This window comes from Zonotrichia albicollis, chromosome 7 (genome assembly GCF_047830755.1).
Source record: "Zonotrichia albicollis isolate bZonAlb1 chromosome 7, bZonAlb1.hap1, whole genome shotgun sequence".
NCBI lineage: Eukaryota > Metazoa > Chordata > Aves > Passeriformes > Passerellidae > Zonotrichia > Zonotrichia albicollis.
The window spans coordinates 44,313,599-44,332,414 of record NC_133825.1 but is presented as its reverse complement, the minus strand read 5'-3'; the positions used below and the strand labels follow the sequence as shown (position 1 = coordinate 44,332,414).

The 18,816-nt window shown below is 52.8% G+C and overlaps 1 protein-coding gene and 1 long non-coding RNA gene across 3 annotated transcripts in view; one reads left to right on the top strand and one right to left on the bottom strand.

Annotated features, from left to right (window-relative positions):
* Positions 1–11,074: 11,074 nt before the first annotated feature.
* EMX2 (empty spiracles homeobox 2) lies at positions 11,075–18,533 on the bottom strand. Of its 2 annotated transcripts, XM_074545301.1 has the most exons (4): positions 18,389–18,533; positions 17,187–17,670; positions 14,968–15,152; positions 11,075–12,541 (listed from the first exon to the last, which is right to left on the bottom strand). In XM_074545301.1, the coding sequence occupies exons 2-4, from the start codon at positions 17,575–17,577 to the stop codon at positions 12,374–12,376; spliced, it is 744 nt and encodes a 247-aa protein (XP_074401402.1). In that variant the 5' UTR covers positions 17,578–17,670; positions 18,389–18,533; the 3' UTR covers positions 11,075–12,373. The 2 variants fall into 2 exon arrangements, with proteins under 2 accessions (XP_074401402.1, XP_074401403.1); XM_074545302.1 differs by lacking the exons at positions 14,968–15,152; positions 18,389–18,533 and having other exon boundaries at positions 17,187–18,326.
* LOC141729710 (uncharacterized) overlaps positions 17,969–18,816 on the top strand; it is a 65,707-nt gene continuing 64,859 nt past the window's right edge. Inside the window, exon 1 of the long non-coding RNA XR_012581151.1 lies at positions 17,969–18,239. This is a non-coding gene — a long non-coding RNA (uncharacterized LOC141729710). The remainder of the gene's footprint in view (positions 18,240–18,816) is intronic.

The following is an 18,816-nucleotide window of genomic DNA, read 5'->3' as shown; positions in this document are numbered from 1 at the left end:
GGTCAGCTTGGTCCTGTCCTCTCACAGGCTAAAGGGGCTCTTTTTGCTAAGAGATATTGTGACTCTGAAGCTGAGATTCACAAATTTTGTACCCAGGGGCCTGCTGAATTTTCATCTGGCGTAAAGTGAATTTCTCATCCAGGCTGAGGCTGCCTGCAGGGGTTTGGCCAGCTCAGCAGCAGCCCCTGAGAGCATCACCCACAGCAGGGCTCCAGTGCCACAGTGGCTTCAGCTGCCACTCAGGTTTGCATCACAAGACACATCAAAACACGCTGCACACATGGTGCAAACCTGGTGAAGCGTTTTCATGTTTTCCTGAGTGGGCTGTGACTCAGGTTCCCATGGAAAACCCTTGCATGCAGTTGTTTCCCTTCACACGCAGTTGTTACTCATTGGAAAAAAAGGTTATTTTAGCTCCAGCCTGCCAGCTTGTTATCTATGTCTCACTTAGAAGCTAAATAGAATTTAGGCAAGGAAAAGATCCAAAATTTCGGGCTCTGAAGGGAATTTTGCTTGCGCTGAGGAAATCAGTTTAATATCTGGCTGTGTGCTCTGCAGAAGCAATGCCCAGGAGTGAGCGTGTCCCTGAGACAGGGGCAGGCTCCATGCACAGAGGGATGGAGGAGCCACACCAACCTGCACAGGGAAATCACTGCCTGCAGTGGATCAGCATCTCTGGAAGAGGTGCTTCTTGAAGTGCTCCGAGAGATGAATAATTGGGAATGGTCCTTGTGGTATACAGAAGGTTTTCTGGGGCTTGTTTGCATCACAGAACTTGTATCAGTCAGCAGAGCAAAGATGGAGACAGCTGGGCTTGGATAGCCATGGGAATATAGAATTCAAAGGCCACACTGTCCCCTGAGCAGCTCAAACTCACCAGTGACACTCTGCTGTGCCCTCGCTGTAAGGTCACCTGCACAGCATCCCAGCACCGTAAATAAAAACTTCTGACACCAATCATGACAAAAAGCAGCCTCATTTGTCACAATCTGCAAGTCCTGTTCATTGGAAAATCAAAACAGGTGGCTTTTTCCACCAGTCACAGGGTGGCAGCTGAAAGATTTGCACAAATTTCTGCTTTCTTTTCTAAGCAATGCTCACTCACCCTCTTTCAACCTCATCCCTGGGCCAGAAGTGGGAAAGTTTCCAGTGTTTGACCTGATGGCTCCATTCAGAATAGCAATTTTATCTTGAATTAATAAGGCTGGGTGACAGTGGATAGGCAGGAAAAGACAGATATTTTGTGTCCCCCTAGAAAACTAAATGACAGTATGGAACAGTGACTATTAATATCTGCTCAGTTCTGTCACAATTTACTGGCCTTCATTTGTGAGATAAAATGCAAAGCCTTTATTTTACAGCATGTAAAGTTACTGATCTTTAATATATAGCCCAAATATATACCCACTGGAATGGTTTAGCTGCTACTGGATTGCAGTTATCACTAGTAAAAAAAAAGACAATTCCTCAGCAGTAAAACAGTGTCATGAGATGTGCACGGCTGTAACTTTCCAAGCCATGTAATTTAGCCTTTCTGAGGCAGTTATTTCTGATTGTGTCATGTATGAATGTTTTGGGCTCTCTCACAAGAATTGCAGAAATATGTTATATTGAGGGAGAGATCTGGTATAAATCACACTTGTTCAGCCAGACATCAGTCACATCACAGGGAAAAATGAACGCTTCTTTCGCTCTCGTGTCTGACCCCTCCAACACAGTATTGTCCCCGCTAATGAGCTGAACATTTTTGCTGATTTGTTACATGCAGCAAATATAGAAGCAATGAAACCCATCTGTGTAATTTATTCATTGATTTGGACTTGAATCCAAGTGTGTTTTAAGTAGTTCTTGTCTGCATGCATGTGTGAGAGAGAGAAGAGCTCATCAAAAACAAAAAGTCTTAAACTTACCTGCTTGAAATATTTATGAATAATGGAAAATACCCTGGATCTCCTCCTCTGCAACACAGCAGCCATTTCAGAAATGGTTTAGTGTTAAGTAAGGGCTGCTGGTTTCAGCCCTATATTTGCAGTAAGATCAAAAGATCATTTTTAGGGAGGTCTCCTGACAATCCTTTCCATTCTAAAAATAAACAAATAAAATTATCAGGGAAGGATGGAAAGCCGTAATAAAATAAAGCAAGCTCAAACACACTTTATATCTCCTCCTTAATGCTGAAAATATACATTGTGATGGTAGTTTTGTGCATTCCCTATGATTTCAACTTTCTGTAAAACAGTTTTAATTTGGGGACGTGTCACTGTTTCTACCCAGAGCTCTTCAAAACATTGCTGATTCCAAGTCACCTGTTAAAATCTATTTTCCTTTAAGCTACCTAAGGGCCTATCTCTTTTATTTCAGAAACAAAGCTGTGTTGTGAAGGAATTGGTTTTAAGCAGTTGGTTTGAGCCTGTCTAAGGTTCTATTTCACATCTCCAGCCACTGTGGATATTTGGTTTGGGATGCAGGGGCTGTATAAAGCCTCCCACACAAACATTCCCACCTGCACAAGCAGCTCTTTCTGTGCTCTATTATGAGTGACAGAGAGAGGTTTATTGAGCAAAGTTTATGGAGAGGGGAAGGTTTGCATGTCCATCCCGAACTTTCTGATCACACAGCTGCCTTCTGGATGGGAAATGCAAAGGCAGAGGTGCTGGATGGTGCTCCTGCTCTGCAGACACCTTCTGCTTCATAATTCCAGCAGGCTGATGCCAAACCTCACAGGATCCCAATGAAGAAATGGAAGAAAAAAAAAAATTAAAAAAGAAAGGAGAACAGATTAAACAGAGGTTATATTACACTCAGCAAATGGAGTAACAGTCTGATTGAACACAGACAGGGTTCGCTCAGAAACCCTCCTTTCTTTCTTTACAAGTGGAACATTAACGAGCTGACCAGCTCTGAGGTAAGTCAGACTTTTTCTCCATTCTGCAGATTTTTTTGGTTTATTATTTTCTCCCCTGACTGAGTGCTGGTTGCAACAGATTAACAGGTCACCGGACTGGCCCTGAGAATTGCTGCCAATTACTCGTCCCCGCCTGTTGCTCTGCGCTCTAATGGCATCATTTACGGTGCGCCCTCCCCGGCTGAGATAAATCTGTCGAGGGGCAAGTGGGGCTCATCATTGCGGGGGTAAACGATGCTTTTTGCTTCTTCTTGAGCAGGAGCCCGCAAAGGGACACGGAGGTGCCGGGTCCGACCCCTCCGCTCCGAATCTCCGAGCCCGATCCTCAGCAGCGACAGCGAGAAACATCTGAACCAACAGAGCATCGCTTACTCACAGAACCGACAGCCCTACCACTCGAACTGGTTCAAATTAGTCTTCTTCTCCTTCTGTGTGTTTTGTTTTCCGCCTTTTTTTTTTCCTTTCCCCCCTTTAAACGGGGATGTAAAACTGCTCTGTTTCACCCGGCTGAACGCGAAAACAGCCCCGCGGAGGGGAGGGAGAAGCGGCGGGCAGGGCTGGAGCGGTGAGGAGGGAGACGCAGGAGATGCGCGGGCAGGCAGGAGATGCGCGGGCAGGAGATGCGCGCCCGCGGGAGGCTGCGGAGTGTTCCTCAGCCCGGGCAGTGTTCCTCAGCCCGGGCAGTGTTCCTCAGCCCGGGCAGTGTTCCTCAGCCCTGGCTTCCCCAAGGCAACTTACCTTCGGGACATGTGCGGATGGAACCGCGGGGACATAAAAATCAAATTACAGGCGTGTATAAAGACAGAGCCCTTCGCTGGCAGCGGGGATGATTAAACGGAGCAGCTCCGGAAACCTCCTGTATGAATATTTCATGCGAAATGATGCGATCCCCCCCAAGGTACAAGGGCCCTGCTTAATTAAACTGGTGTAAACGTTGCCTTTTACTCCTTTTTTATTTAAGTTATGGGGAGGAGCGGGCAGATTGGCCGAGTTTTACCCTTACACCAGAAAATGAAGGAGCAGCTTTTCCTCGGGAGGGGGAACGTCTGGGAGCATCCGCGGGGCCGGGTGCGGGGACAGGGACCCTGGGGGGGACATGGGAGTCGCTGGCTGGGACAGGCGAAGCTCAGGCGATGGCAGAGGAGGGCAGGGACAAGCTCTGGGCCCGCGTTTGCCCTCCCGCATCTCCATCCTTTCCCGCGGGAACGAGAAAGGACTGCTGGCCGCTGTCAGTCCCCGTTTGCTTCCACCCAGCTAAAAGCCACCCCTCGTCTGTCTCTGACCCTGTGTAAGGGTAGAAAAGGAGCCAGAGCGGCTCTTCCGGCAAGACGAGCCCCTGCCCTCCGACGGACGAGGTTGGGAAGGTGGATTGGGGTCCCGAGGGCGGCTGGGGGGTCCCTGGTGGGTCCCTGCCGGGTCCCTGGCGGGGCTGAGCCCCCGGGGATGTGATGGCAGCCCCGCGGTTTCCATGGCGATGCTGGGCCCCGCCACGCAGGACAGCCCGAGCCCTCCCCTCCTGCCTTTCCAAGGCCGGGATGAGGCGCTCGGGTGGGAGAAGCGCCCACTGGGGAGAGGGAAAAGGAGGAGCCGCCCTACCCACCCCGCCCGGCACTGCTGGCACCGCTCCCGCCCGCCGGGACCCTCCGCTCTGCCCAGCGGGGCTTTGGATCTGCAGGGAAATCCTACGGAAAACACCGACCCCAACCTCCCAGGACTGCGCCACAATGGTGGGAAGGAAGCGGATTTCCGACAGCCCTCGACTCTCCTAAAGACAAACTGGCGTGAATTTCCGAGTCGGTCCGGAGCTGAACTCACGGCCCTTCCTCCAGATTCCTGACAATGTCCCTGTTCCATTCAATCCCACAAATCCCACACCGGGACCTTGGCTTGTCCTTATACACGACATTTCCTTCCTTCCTTCCTTCCTTCCTTCCTTCCTTCCTTCCTTCCTTCCTTCCTTCCTTCCTTCCTTCCTTCCGCCACTTCCGCCACTTCCGCCACTTCCGCCACTTCCGCCACTTCCGCCACTTCCGCCACTTCCTTCCGCCACTTCCTTCCTTCCTTCCGCCACTTCCTTCCTTCCGCCACTTCCTTCCTTCCTTCCGCCACTTCCTTCCGCCACTTCCTTCCGCCACTTCCTTCCGCCACTTCCTTCCTTCCGCCACTTCCTTCCTTTCTTCCTTCCGCCACTTCCTTCCTTCCTTCCGCCACTTCCTTCCACCACTTCCTTCCGCCACTTCCTTTTTTCTCTCTTTTCCCCTATCTCTCACACACACTTTTCCATCTTTATTTTTCTCTCTTTTTCTTTTCCTCTCTGTTTCCTTGCAGATTTTAATCAGTGCAGGGCTTTCTGTTATTTTGCATTCCCGGGGAATTTAAATAAAATAACGTTATTCTTATGAAAATACCTTTCCGTGGTTTATTTGAACAGCCTTTACTCTTCCAAATCACATCTTCCCCTTCTCTCTCTTTCCCTTGATTCTGAGCAGATATTTGGCAGCCCACGGAGAAGCAGGTAAGGTGTGGGCTACAAAAAGGCAACGTGCTTACTGGGACGAGGAGAGTGGCACAGAAGATAACTCTCTGAAAAAGGTTTTTAAATCATATTTGGATCCTAAACTTCCCATTGCAGCAAACGCCTCCTCTCGACACTCGTATGCCAAATAAAACAGCCGTGATCGCGTGGATTATAAATGAGATCACAGAAGAGTTTATCTGGGAATATCTCAGTCTCGCAACCCACAAGAATGCACTTTCTTCCCTGCCTCTGATACCCACTTGCTGATCTAAAGATAAAATAACAGCCGTGCTTGTATTCTCCGGCCTTGAGGAGAAAGTCGGGACTTCGCGCGTTCTGTGAACACAGCAAAACCACAGAAAGGTTGTTCAAATACTGATAAAGCCAGGAGTGTAACTCCACAGAAACACCGGGATCCAGCAGCTTCTCATGAGTCACGCTTGGATCAGCTGCTGCTTCCAGGCGTGCGGGATCTGACAGATGAGTTTCCACACCTTATCTAAGTTTATTTGTGTCCAGGTCACCAACACTCATTCAGACAACACTTTCACTGGGGAAAATTGTTTCGAATTCTTCATTCCTTTTTTTTTCTTTTTTTTCTTTTTTTTTTTAATTCCTTTTTAAATAAAAACCAAAATTATATAGGAAAAGGGAACAAAAAAAAAAAAAAACCGCAGCTGAAGCCGAGCATCTCTGCTCTTCTGGACTGTTCCCTTCCTGACTGGAAATCCCTGAAACTTTCCAGAGCTCCGTGTGTCAGGCGGGAGAGAGTGGAGCGGGGAAAGAGGATACTGCTAACCTGTCCTTTCCTTTATAGGTAAAGGACTTTCAGAAAGGTAATTCCAAGCAGGAGTCTGGGTAAGAACATTGCTCCCTGCGGAGCGGCTTTCTGCCCCCTCCAAGCCCCCAAGGAATGTTTCCAGGCGGTGCAGGAGGCACGGACATCCCCGCTCCCGCTTTATAGCCAGGCTGTAAACGCCTCGCCGAGGTTTACTCACACTCAAACGCTTAATTAAGAAAACATTAAGGGTCCAGCTTAAACCAACAAAAGCCAAACAGCTCCGAGACGGGTTCCCACTTTCCACACGGCGGCTGCGAGCCCGCTCCCCGCTCAGAGCCTCCGTCCCTCCATCCCCTCTGGATGGGGCTGGGGCTGCCCGAGTGCCCGAGCTCCGCATCCCTCTCTCCTCCTGCGGGGCTGGTGCTGCTCCTCTCTTCCCGATTTCCAGGGGGAATCGGCACCCAAAGCCTTTCCCGCCCCTTCCCTCAGCCCAGACGGACCAAACGCAGCCGGGATTGAATTTTTTTGGAGCCTTCTCCCCAGAATGTGAAGGAAAGAACTCCTCGGGGAGGACTCAGCGTTCCCCAGCCGGTCCTGGGCTCTGTGAGAGCGCAGCCGGGGTGGGGTGATGGGGATGGCCCCTCCTGTGCCCGGCCAGTCCTCACCACCCCGCGCAGAGGATCAGGGCTTTCTACCTGTCCGGGATGACAGGCCGAGTTTCTTCGGACTGTGAGATCCCCTGCTTCCCCCAGATCCTGCCTCTGCCTGCTCCCTATTATTTAACTGTCCCAGGGAAAAAAAAATCGGCCACTTTTTCCGTCCGTCCAGCCTTGGGGAAGGAAGAAGAATTAACACGGGGGAGGCGACGTGCGGAGCATTGGCAGAAAAGCGTGGACTTTGTTTTAAGACATCAAAAAGGAAGGGCAAAAAAGGATGGACACTACCTTCCAATACACTTTAGTTGGCTGGTGACAAAAACTCCGGGCATGCTCTGAATGCGTAATTACCCCCAACTGAAAATTCCCTATCTAATTTGATATTTGGTGCTCAGCAGAAGCTAGCCTTCGTAAATAATATACAAAGTAAGAAACCTAATCCAGCAGGCTAGAATGTTTAATTCATCATTATGCGAGCTAATTGGAAGGTGATTATATGGTAATTGCTCATTAGTGGTGTATATTTATCGCTGTACCTTATGTCAAGGCCATGGGAATTGTGTAGAGTCTGTTCTCTCATTTCAAGGATCAGTTTCAGAAGCAGGAGCAAAGCGGGCGAGATCAAGTTCTTCCTGACGTCAGGTCCAGCCGTGGGCGATGGAGAGCGGCTCTATAAATGCTCTCAGCAGCCGGGGCTCCGGCCGGGCCGTGCGGGGACAGGGGGCTGCCGAGACAGCCACGGCGGGGACAAGGATGAGGATGAGGATGAGGATGAGGATGAGGATGAGGATGAGGATGAGGATGAGGATGAGAGAAGGCAGATCCTGCCTTCCCCGCTCCGGCCAGGGCGGCCACCTGCGGGGCGGGCTGAGCCGGGTGCCCGCAGCATCCTCCCTCCCTCCCGGCCGCGCCTGGCGGGGATACCCGGGCAAAGAGGGGTCCGGGGGCACCGGGAGGGTTCCCCCACAGCCCACGGGTGGCGTTCCCAGCAACAGGCGCTAATTGCCAAAGGTCAATGAAAAGCGAGAGGAGGAAGGTGATTAATGGCCCTTTCGGTCCCAGGCGTGGGCCACGGGCAGGGCTGCGAGTGTCGCACCAGGGGAGAGGCTGGCGGGGAGCGAGGTTACGGCTCGGGGTCAGGAGGTTCTCTAAACTCCCGCTTCCCCCTCGCAGCGGGACCCTTTGCAGAGGTAAATCAATGGCTCTGTGAGCTCCGGGCGGGGATGAGCCGCGCATGGACACGGCAGCGGGGCTGGGAGAATCCCGTTCAGCAGGAAACCCGGCCCGGGCGGCTCTACCTGTTTCCTACGGGCTGGGCGCTAATTAGGGGGGACCGCTAATTTCCGCCGAGCCCTCGCAGGTAACAGCGCGATCCGTCAGGGGAGGAAAGCAAATAAACAGCGTTTAAACACAACAGAGCGAACAGAACGAGGCCTCACCCCGGTCCAGCGGCACAGAGAGGGCTGCGTGGGTGCGGGCTTGCCACGCGTGGAGAGGGCAAATCCCAGCGGTGGGAAGCAACCCGGCTGGGAGCCGCTGGCTGTATCCGAGGGGAAAGGGTTAAACCCCCAAGGCCGGAGGGGTCAGGTCCCGGAGGGTGGGGATGCTGAGGGGCTCTCGGGCTGAGAGGGGCAGGGAAGGCGAGGGGAGGGATGCGCTGACCTTGGCCGGCAGACAGAGCCGAGCGGCGGAGGGACAGCAGCGGAGAGAGCCCCGGCGGCCCGGAGCCCAGCCCGGAGCCCAGCCCCGCTCCCGGGACGCTGCGCGGGGCAGCGCGCTCCGCTCCGCACCCGCGGCCGCCGGGCAGCGCTGCCAGGAGCAGCCCCGGGGTGAAGGGTGCGGGGTGTGGGGGTCCCCGCCTGTCCTGCATCCCCCTGAGCATCCCCGTCGGGCCAAATCCCCCGCCGGGCACCCAGGGGGATTTTCACCCGCGCGTCCTACGAAGGGAGAGCCGGTCCCCGGCAGCCGTCCCCCAGCTTTCCTTCAAAAAAGCCGTAAAAATCCGCCCGAGTTTGCAATTAGCCACCCGAAATCCGGGCTCCCTCCCCCTCCACCCCTCTGAGTTATTTAATGTAAAATGTATTTTTGAACACCCGCTCGGATAGCATCTCGCCAATATTTATATTTCCACGTTGCCTGGCATCCACTGTCCCACATTAGACTCTGCCTCTCTCTCCCTCTCTCTAATCCTGCCACTTTAAATAGATGAATTAATAAAGCAAATGAGGGTCTAATAAGCTGACTGTCCTGCCTATTGAGGCAGGGGGAGAGAGACTAGAAAGTGCGCCAAATTTGTTTGCAGTGGATCAAGGCTAGCCGCCTTTGCTTCACTTTCTTTATCTTAATTCCGACTTGAAAAGATATAATTATCTAGTTTGAACAGAGCTGCTATCAAATCCTTCTCTAGGCAAGGCAGGGGAGAGCTGGAGTGGATTGCAGTGTTCTGAGCCGCTTGGTGCAGCCGGAGATAGGGAGTAATGAAGTTGTGGAGTCCTGAGATACAAAGGGCATTAACCTCATTAGCATGAAACCTTTTCTTCTAACCATTGTGGGACCCTTTCAGACTCCTAATCCCCCCTATTTTCAAAGCTGGGTTTGTAATAAAGCTTTTAGGGTTTTTTTTCAAAGCTAATGGCATTCTCTGAAGATTTTATTGCTGTTACGCTACATAGGACGCTTAATTTTTTCCCCCTCTCTCCCTCTCTTCCCTCACGGTTTAAAAAAAAAAAAAAAAAAAAAAAAAAAGGGTAGGGGGAGAAATATATGGTTCCTGCAGAAATAATCCTTTTATCAAGATGGGAAACAATTTCTAGAAAGGCCCAAATCTGCTGTTCGGCCGCGATGCGTTTAATGTTTGCCCATTTGCCCGGGTTTGAAGTGGGGAGCGAGGCAGCCCGGGCAGGTTCAGGGGGAATGTGCGTCCTGCTTGGCTTCCAGATCTGCCCCATCAGCTGCTCCAGGAGGCAAGAAACGCGGCGAGAAGTTTACCTTGGGAATAGCTCTACTAAATAATTAGTCTGGGTTTAAATGGAAGGGACTGCATTGCGACATGCGTCCTAACCCTGACTGGGCCTCTCTCATATTTGTAGCGCAAGTGAAAGGAAAGTCACCGGGATTGTATAAGAAGAGATGCTAAAAAAAAAAAAAAAAAAAAAAAGGTTTTTTTTAAAAAAAATTAAATTTACATAGTACCCGATAGAGCCAACACGTGCACAGAATGTCTAATCTTAACTTTTCAAGGCAGTATGTTTAACAAAGCTCGTATTTTTGCGATGCATTGTAACTTCGCCTTATCACAGTGTAAAGGGTAGTCAGATTGTCCTAAATTATGTCCAACTAGCCCCCCTGGATCCACGGATTAAGAGATTAAAGGAGACCACTGGGCAATGCCTCCTCTTTCCCCTTCATATTCCTGGTATGATAATTGCCTAAACTGATTTGCACTTTCACAAAAGCTTGCAGGATTCTTTGTAGCTCGAACAGAGCAGACGAGGTTTCTCTATCAATGGAAATAAAACTGATTAATGCAGTCTATCAGGCTAAGGAGCAAATGAAGCATGAAAAAACAACTGTGTACCCCCAGAAAACCAGCTAGTTTCCTCAAGGACCCAGAGCAACATTTCTTTTCTTTTTTTTTTTTTTTTTTTTTTTTCCCTTTCCCCCACCTCTTTAATGTCAGAGTTTTACTCCGTGCCCAGGATCGCTCCCTGAGAGCGGCAGGGACAGCAGCAGCCTCTGCTCATAGGACCTGCTCCTGCTCCTCACCGCACCGACCTGCACGGGGGATGAAAACGATGGGGGAAAATACCAAAAAAAAATTAAAAATAGAAAAAAAAAATCCTTTCTCGCTAAATAAAGCGCGTATTTTAGCCGAGGAAAGCCTCTCTCGGCGGTTTCACCATCACGGTCCGCGCTCCAGTTCCCAACCAGGGAAGGGGCTGGGTTTCTCCTCGAGGTTTTTGTTTGGTTGGTCGGTTCTGTTTCGGGGGGTTTGGGGTATTTATATACAGCAAGTGCGCCTCTGCGGCTTATTTTCAGAGGTCTATTTAGCAGCCAGCGAATGCAATAAGAAAATGCGCCCATGGCAGCAGGAATGCGCGGCGCGGCCGCGGGGGTTCAGCAGCTCAAAACAAGGCGGTATGAAGGGAAATTTCTCGGAAATTTCGGTTTCCGAGAAATTTGGGGGTGAAAGGGAAAAGATATTGCTTAAAAAATTAGGGCATATTGATAAATCTTTATTGACAAAATATTGACAATGACATACTTCTTGGAAGTATATAGTGTGTTAGAATTCTAACAAATTAAACACAAAACACAAAAATATTTACATTCTGGTATAGGAGACATGAAGGAAACATTTGTCACTTTTTTTTTTTTTTTTTAGTAGCTCTATAATCTCGGAATATTATAAGGTCAGTGCTTGAAAATTGACCCAATGAAAATGGTCATTAGAAAAAAAAAAAAATCAATCCGCGATTTTAAGTCCCTTTTCTCTGGATCCTCCCAGCCTAGAAGGTGTCCCCACCGCCAAAATTGGTCGCTGGGTTGGCGCTTTATAAATCTTTAAAAAAAAAAGTAATCATCATCCGGTTTTGCAATGGGGATATAGTTGGGGGGAGGGGGGAGATAATTCCATTTGATTTTTTTTTTTTCCCCAGCAAAAGTTATGACCAAGCCCAACCTCCCCCGCCCCCCCCGCCTTTCCCTCCCGTCCCTCCCCTCCCCACCGTGTTTGTCCATCCGGAAGGAACACTATGCTTTGTTACTGCTACTTCATTTAGCTTTCACAAACACTTTGACGCCAGAAGTTATTATAAAATGTTTACAGACTGCACATTTCTCGTAAAATAAAATTAAAAAGCACACAGAACCTGTCTTAAAGGGAAAAAAAATTACAATTCATTTCTGTCTTTAGGAACCGGAGTAATTTTTTCCCGGTTTTTTCTTTTTTTTTTTTTTTTTTCCCCAGACGGCTTTACACATGCAATTCAAGTTTCTGAAACAGGTGTGGGTTTTGGCTGCTTATGGAAATTTCTCTTTCAAAGACGGAAAAAAACCGTGAAGTGCAAAATGTCCCGTAAGGTGTTAATTTTTCTGGTTTGGTTGGGGGTTTTTTTTTTTTTTTTGCTTCTATTTTTTTTCCTTTTTAAGCTTTTTTTTCTATATAATTTTTTAAATTTTTTTTGTTGTTGTTTTTACGTTATGCTTTTAAAAGTGGACTGCGATAAACGGAATACCTGTCAATCACCTCGTCCCGGTGTTTTGGCTCGGATTGACAGATCCCTTTTGGCAGAGCGGTGCCGGCAGTGCCACAGTCCGGAGCCCTCGCTGGCTGCCCTCGCTCGCTCCCAGCTCCCTCCCGGGCTGTGATGAAGATCGCTGGGATGAAGATCTCCGTGTCCTTCCCCCACACCGCCACGCCGCGGGGCTGGCTGGGTGGCTGTGGGGGGTGAGCCTTTAACACTTTCGGTTCGTGGGGTGCTGGCTTGGAAAAGTCCAAAAGTGCCAGTTTTTTAATCGTCCGACGTGACGTCGATTTCCTCTGGGCTGGCTTGTTTGGTGGCGATTCTCCACCGGTTAATGTGATGAGTCCCTTTTTTCTTCTGTTGTGAGTCTGAACCTTCCTCTTCCAACTTTTGCCGCTTGAACTTTGTCCGTCTGTTCTGAAACCATACTTTTACCTGCGGGAGGAAAGGCACCGGGCGTTAATCCTGCCCGGACCAGGGAGACGCTTCGCTCCCGATTGCTCCGTGCGCCACCGCGCCGCGCCGCGCTCTGTCCCCACCGTGTCCCCTCTGCTGTCACCCTGGCCAGTTTGGCGAGCAGAACCAGGACCCCTCTACCTAAATCTCTGCGGGAAATGCTCTGCCAGGCCGCCCCACGCCCTCCGGAGCGCTCAGCAGCGGCGGCACCGCCGGGGGATGCTCCTGGACCTTCCGCGGGCGCGCAGCCCCGAGCAGCCCCCAGGTAGCCCAAGCAGCGTGGGGCTCGTCACCTCGACGGCCCCGATGCCCGGAGAGGCTCCAGTTCCCCGATTCTAACGAAGCTCCCCGCTCCTAGCGGGCTGTGCCCCCTCTCCAGCCTCGGGAGAGCCGTCGGGGCCGCGCCGGCCGCGGGGCTCCCACCTGCCCGGCAGAGCAGAGCCAAGGCAGGGCCTCGTCCGTTCTAAAGGGGACCAGGATGGGGCTGGGGGGAGGACGCACGGGATTTTTTTCCTCGTGGAAAAGCGAATAAAATGTACCAAAATGGCCCGAATAGCAAAACGCCCAGCGTCACCCTGGGACGCGCCATCCAGGAGTGATCGCGGTAAGGGGCATCATAAATGTCCCTCTGGTTTTGTTCAGCGCCCCGTAAATCTGACTGAACCATCCGGCAGCTGACTTCAGTGCTTTAATTACAGATAGTATTGATCTGGGAGCTATCTCCAGGGCTGGCCACGCTCCTTGTAGCGTCCAAAGGTAAACTTTTTTTTTTTTTTTTTTAGAAAAAAGCAATTTAAACTCTGGTTCTGTCTGAAAGTGCCTGATAAAGGCCTCAGCAAGGGGGGGAAAGGGAACTGGAGCATTTTAATAAGCTGGTTTAACCCGCTTCGCTGCCTCTTCAGAACAGAGACCTGACTGGCCGGACACACATCTCTGCTGCATTTTCATATTCTCCAAAAGTCCCCCATTAAAAAGCTGAGCGGGGAACAAGGGGTGAGTTTAATTTGCTTTTAGTTTGCTAATTGAAGGGGAGGACGGTTCATTTCTGCACGCTGATCTCCCAAAAGGGAGCTCATTTGTAGGGGACTGGGGGTTTGACATCCGGACAAAAGACCCCAACCAGCTTCGGAATCAAGCAGCACAAAGACCACCTTAAATACAGCTTTCCAGTAGAAATAAGCCTGTGACCGGTCCCTTGTTCGGGGAACCTCATAAAAGTGGCGATCCCTTTTTATTGTTTTGTTAGGGAGACATTTTAAAACAAAAGCTCCAACCTCTTTATTGCTTCCCCCACGAAAAGGAGTTAAGAAAAAAAAAAAAGTGTTACAACTTAATCCGCCCAGAGAACGCTGTGTTTACTGGGAACTTTGAACTAGGCTGCGGCTGGGTATTTTGGCTTTTTTTTTTTTTTTTTTTTTTTTTTTTAGTACAGTGCCACATACTGTAGCAGAGACAATCCCCATCTGGAACCCTCTCTCTCCACGAGTCTCCTGGAAGGGCACACAACAAAAACCCCGACACAACAACAACAACAACAACAACAACAACAACAACCACCACCAGCAATCCTCCGAACTCCAGCCTTTCTTCCGGCGGGAGAAACCCGCGTGGAAATCGCGTTCGCAGCGGGCCCGGCTGCCCCGGGTCCCGGCCGTCGGGGGGAGCCTGAGCCCGCCCCGCCGCCGCTCCCGGCCCGTTCCGAGCCGCCCCACGGACCCCGGGCCCGGTACCTGCCGGGAGCCTCGGCCCGGCACAAACATCGCCCAGAGCCCCGCCGGAGAGACCGAGCAGGCTCCGGTGCGGTTCTGGCCCGCAGCCAGTCCTGGGGCTGGGGGGAGAAGGGGGATGGAAGGGGTAAGGGGGGGAATCCTTGTGAGTAATTTCTCTGCTTTTATTTTTCATCTTTCTGCCCTCCTGAACCGGCTCGTCACATCCCCTCTGCCGGCTAGAAACGAGTGAAAATTCATCCTAGGAACTGAGTTTCTGCTGTAGGGTCTGAAGGGGAGATTCTCCCCCTTGTCCCCGCATTTGTTTTGGGGGCTTTTCCCCTAACATCGAACTCCTTTATGAGTGTCACACCAATCCCGCAGCAGAACGACCGAATCCACAGATCGCGGCTCCGCTCGGGCCGGAGCTCCGGCCGGGGCTGCCCGGGGACCCCAAATCCCCAAATCGCTGCGGCTCCTCACGTCAGGCAGAGGCACCGCGACCCCGGCACGGGAAAAAGATTTTAAGGCACTCAGGCTGGGGAGAACCCTCTCCCCATTGCACCGGCTCGGGATGGAGGCCTAAACACCCCCAGAACTCGCTTTTGCCCGAATCTCGGCCGGGCCGGTGGGATCTCCACAGGAGATGCCCGATGTACTTTCGCTTTCCCGGCTGCCCGATCCCTGCTCGCCCCTCACCTGAGTTTCCGTGAGGCTGAGGCTGTGTGCCAGCTGTTTTCTCTCCGCTCCTACTACATAATGGTTCTTCTCAAAGGCATGTTCCAGTCTCAGTAATTGGGATGGGGAGAAAGCTGTACGGATCCGTTTGGGTTTTCTGGCCAGTGCATTGTGCAATAGGAAGCTCTCCGGGCTGGTTTCATTCCCTGGGAAACGGGGTAAAACAGATTAATAAAACACCTTCCCCAAAAGCATTCAACAGCGCTTTTTAGCGCAAGAATTTTTGTCTCCCGCCATTACCCTCAAAATAAATTCAACTATAGTTTCTTTTTTATTTTTCAACTCCTTTTTGGTATTGAATTTTCCTTTGATAAATACATGGAGGGAAAGGATAAAGCAGGGGGAGGAGAGGACTGGTATAAATTAAAATGCTAAAACACAACCTGGGGACCACTACAGAAAATAAAGAAGAAGGAAAAAAAAAAAGAATCGGCCAGAGCACGGCTGCGGTGTCTGCGGCTACACCTCACGGCTGCCCCCCTGCCCCCCGACCACCGGAGCCTCACATCTTTCCCTGTTTGTTTGTTATTTCCATCTTCCCTTCGCGGCCAGCTGCTCTCGGGGCTCCCTGGTCGAGCCCAGCGGGCTCCGGAGCCTCCCGCCTGCTCCCCCGGCCTGTCGGGGCTTCCCTCGGCCAAAACTTCGGCCGGAGCCTTTCTGCCGCCGCTTCCCTTCGTTGTGCCGGTGTGCTGCCCGCAGCGGGGCTCCCACCGCCGCCTTCCCGGCCCCGTGACCCTCCTGCTGCCTCGGCAGCGCTGGGAACCGGCGGGGAAATAAAGAACCAAACTCCGAGGAGGCCACAGAGCGGCCATCCCATCCCATCTTATCCCATTCCATCCCATCCCATGCCGTTCCTGCCGGCCTGCATGGAGCAGGGGGTGATGAGCCGGGGTTTTTCGGGGGGCATTTCCCTCCGGGGTGCCCCTGTGCCGCTTCTCCGGGCCGGTCCTTCCAAGGTGGAAGCGGCACCGAGGGGCTCTCTCTGTAAGCGCTTTGAAAATCGTTGGAGGAGGAGGGTGTGTTTGAAATCAGGCTGTGGCTCAACACCAGGACATTTCCGCCTTTCATCTACCCCTCGTTACCAATCGCCTGGTGCCTGCGACAAATAATTTGGTGAGCGAAACCTGTAATTTTATTCTGAAAGGGTAATAATCCATTTTGTGTCTCGGAGCGCCTGGCTTTGGAGAGAGTGGCTCCTTTTTCAACCCGGCTGCAGTGGCCCGACGGTGGAAGGCCGGGGAAAATGCAACATGCAGGTGGTTTGTTTTCCTTCCGAAATAAAAAAAAAAAAATACAGTAAAAAAAAAGGGGGAGATGGATCCTTGCGAGTGGAGGCTGATTTTGTTTTGTTTGTTGATTTGCCTATAATGAGAGTGGCAGAAGCCGGACCCATTGCGGGAGAAATCGGCTCACCCCTCGGAGAAGGCGCTGCCGGTTACAAAGGGTTAAGCAAGGGGGATTTTATTGATTGTCCGCCATTGGATTCGGTTATTTCCCTTCAGCTGGTCATTAATCGCTCGGCATTTGGAGCCCCTGGCTGACCGCAGGGTCGGGATCGCTCTCCGTGCCCTTTCCCCGGCTCTCCTGCTCAGCCCCATCTCCCCGGCTGCTCCGGGGCTGGGATTCATTCCCCACACACATTTCCCTCCTCCCTTCTCTGGGTTCGCTCCATTTCTTCCCCTCTAACGAGGGCAGCGGCTGCACTTGGGGCTCCCAGCGCCTCGGCCCCGCAGCCCGGCGGGCACCGCCGCCTTCCCGGGGAAACTCAGCCTCCCCATTCCCCGCTTCCTTCGGGGGCTCCTCTCCAGCTCCCAACACACCGGAACAAAAAATATCCACCTTTTCGTCTGCTTTTAATGGGGGCAGAAAGCTGACGGAGTCCCAGCCGGCCTTGCCTTCCCGCTCGTCCCCTCTCTCCCCGGGAAACCAAAACAAACCGGGAAAAGCGGCAAAACAAAACCAAGCCCGAGCTCCTCGGCTCTGACAGCTCTCCCAAGTTTGGCGGAGGGGGAGACAGGGACAAAAGCGCCCGGGCCCGGCCCAGCCGAGCCGAGCCGAGCCGAGCCGAGCCGAGCCTTCCTCTGCGGGCAGGGGCCGCCCGCCCACCGTGCCCCAACATCCGCGGGGACCGGCCGGGGGATGCGGGGCTGGGTCAGGAGGAGAGGAAAAGTTGCACGTACCTTGGAACCTGTGGCCCAGATACCGGTAGCGGTGTATTAGCCACGGGTAGAAGGTGGAGGGGTCCCTTTGCTGCGAGGCGAAGAGCGGGTGCGTGGAGTGCGAGGCAGGCAGCGGGTGGGCGGCCAGGGCGTGAGGAGGGGGCACGGGATGGACCGGCACGGCCGGGTTCGGCGGGTGCGAGACGGCCTCTGCAAAGACCAAGTCCGGGTTGGAGTAGACCCCCCTGCCAGTGGAGTGGAAGCCGTTGAGAAAAGGGTTCATCGGGCTGGAATTGGCATAGCTGAGCGCCGCCGGTCGGATAGGATCCTCGGAGCGAGACGCGGGCAAGGGGCTGTCTTTGGCCACCAGCGACTCGATGGTGAAACACCGCTTGGGTGTGGGCTGAAACATGCTGCTGCCGCGACGAGAGTCCCCGACCCAATCTCTGCCCGTCTCTCTCTGGTGCGCGGGAGACGATCCGGGGAAGTTTGCAGCAGGGAGTGACTTGAGGAGGGATAGATACACACATAAATAGACAGGGGCTGGAGGAAAAGGAGGCAGCGGCAGCCAGCGGTACCCAAAAGGGAGACACACACACACACGCACCACGCACACACTCACACACACAAAAAAAAAGTTGCTGGGAGAAGTTTCCCTCCTGCAAGGAAAAGGCGGTCGCGCCCCCCCCTCCCCCCCTAAGTCCAAAGACAATCCATGGATGTGATCGGCCCCTTCACAAGTTGTGCAAACGATTTGTTAGTTCATGAGCCTAATTAGTGCTGGGATCACATAAACAGCTTCCTCTGAAGCCTGGTAAATGGCTTGATGATTGGTCGCTATTACTCGCCTTGAGGTTGAAGGGGGAGACTCTTTAAAGTGCGTCAGAGGGGAGGCGAGCGCCGGGCAGCGCCATCGGGAGGGATGGAGCCGCGGATCGGAGTGCGGCGGGAGCGCGCCCGCCAGCGCGGGGGGAGCGCGCCTCCGCCTCCGCCCCCGCCCGCCCCGCTCGGCTCCGCGCCCCTCCGCGGCCGCGCTGCCCGCCCGCCCTCCCCTGCCGCCGCCCGGAGAGCAAGGTAGGCGGACGGGGATCGGGGGGGATGGGGGCTCAGCGGGACAGGAGATGGGGGGCCCTGCATCTCCTCTGGGGGGAGGTGGGCAGCTCCACCAGCGCGACACCCCCGTCCCTGCCACCTCTCGGGGACTCTCCGCCCGGCCAGGTTACCTTGGTCGGCCCCGGGGCGTCAGGGAGGGATGCCCCGCTTGGGAAAGGTTTCGTCCCGGTGAGAGAACGGCTCGTCCTCTTGCTCCGAACTTATTTATTTGCCCGTGGCGGCTCCGCGCAGGGCGCACCGCGCGGCGCGCAGCACAAAGCGCGGGGCAGCCGCATCGCGCACAGCGCCGGGCGCTCCAGACGGGACGGGGGATCGAGTCTCCGGTTCCAGCCTTGTCCGGATTTTCGCGTTTACCTTTGGGTCCGGAGATGATTTTAGGGCTGAGTTCTCCTCCTCCCATTGGCTGGAGCTGCAGAATAATTATGATCACATCCTAATACTCTTGGCTGGTGCTTACTGTTTATTGGTAGTTAAGGATCTATTATCTATTCATCAGCCTCCCATTTTTGCCAATTACATTCTTCTAAAGTGAAGTACC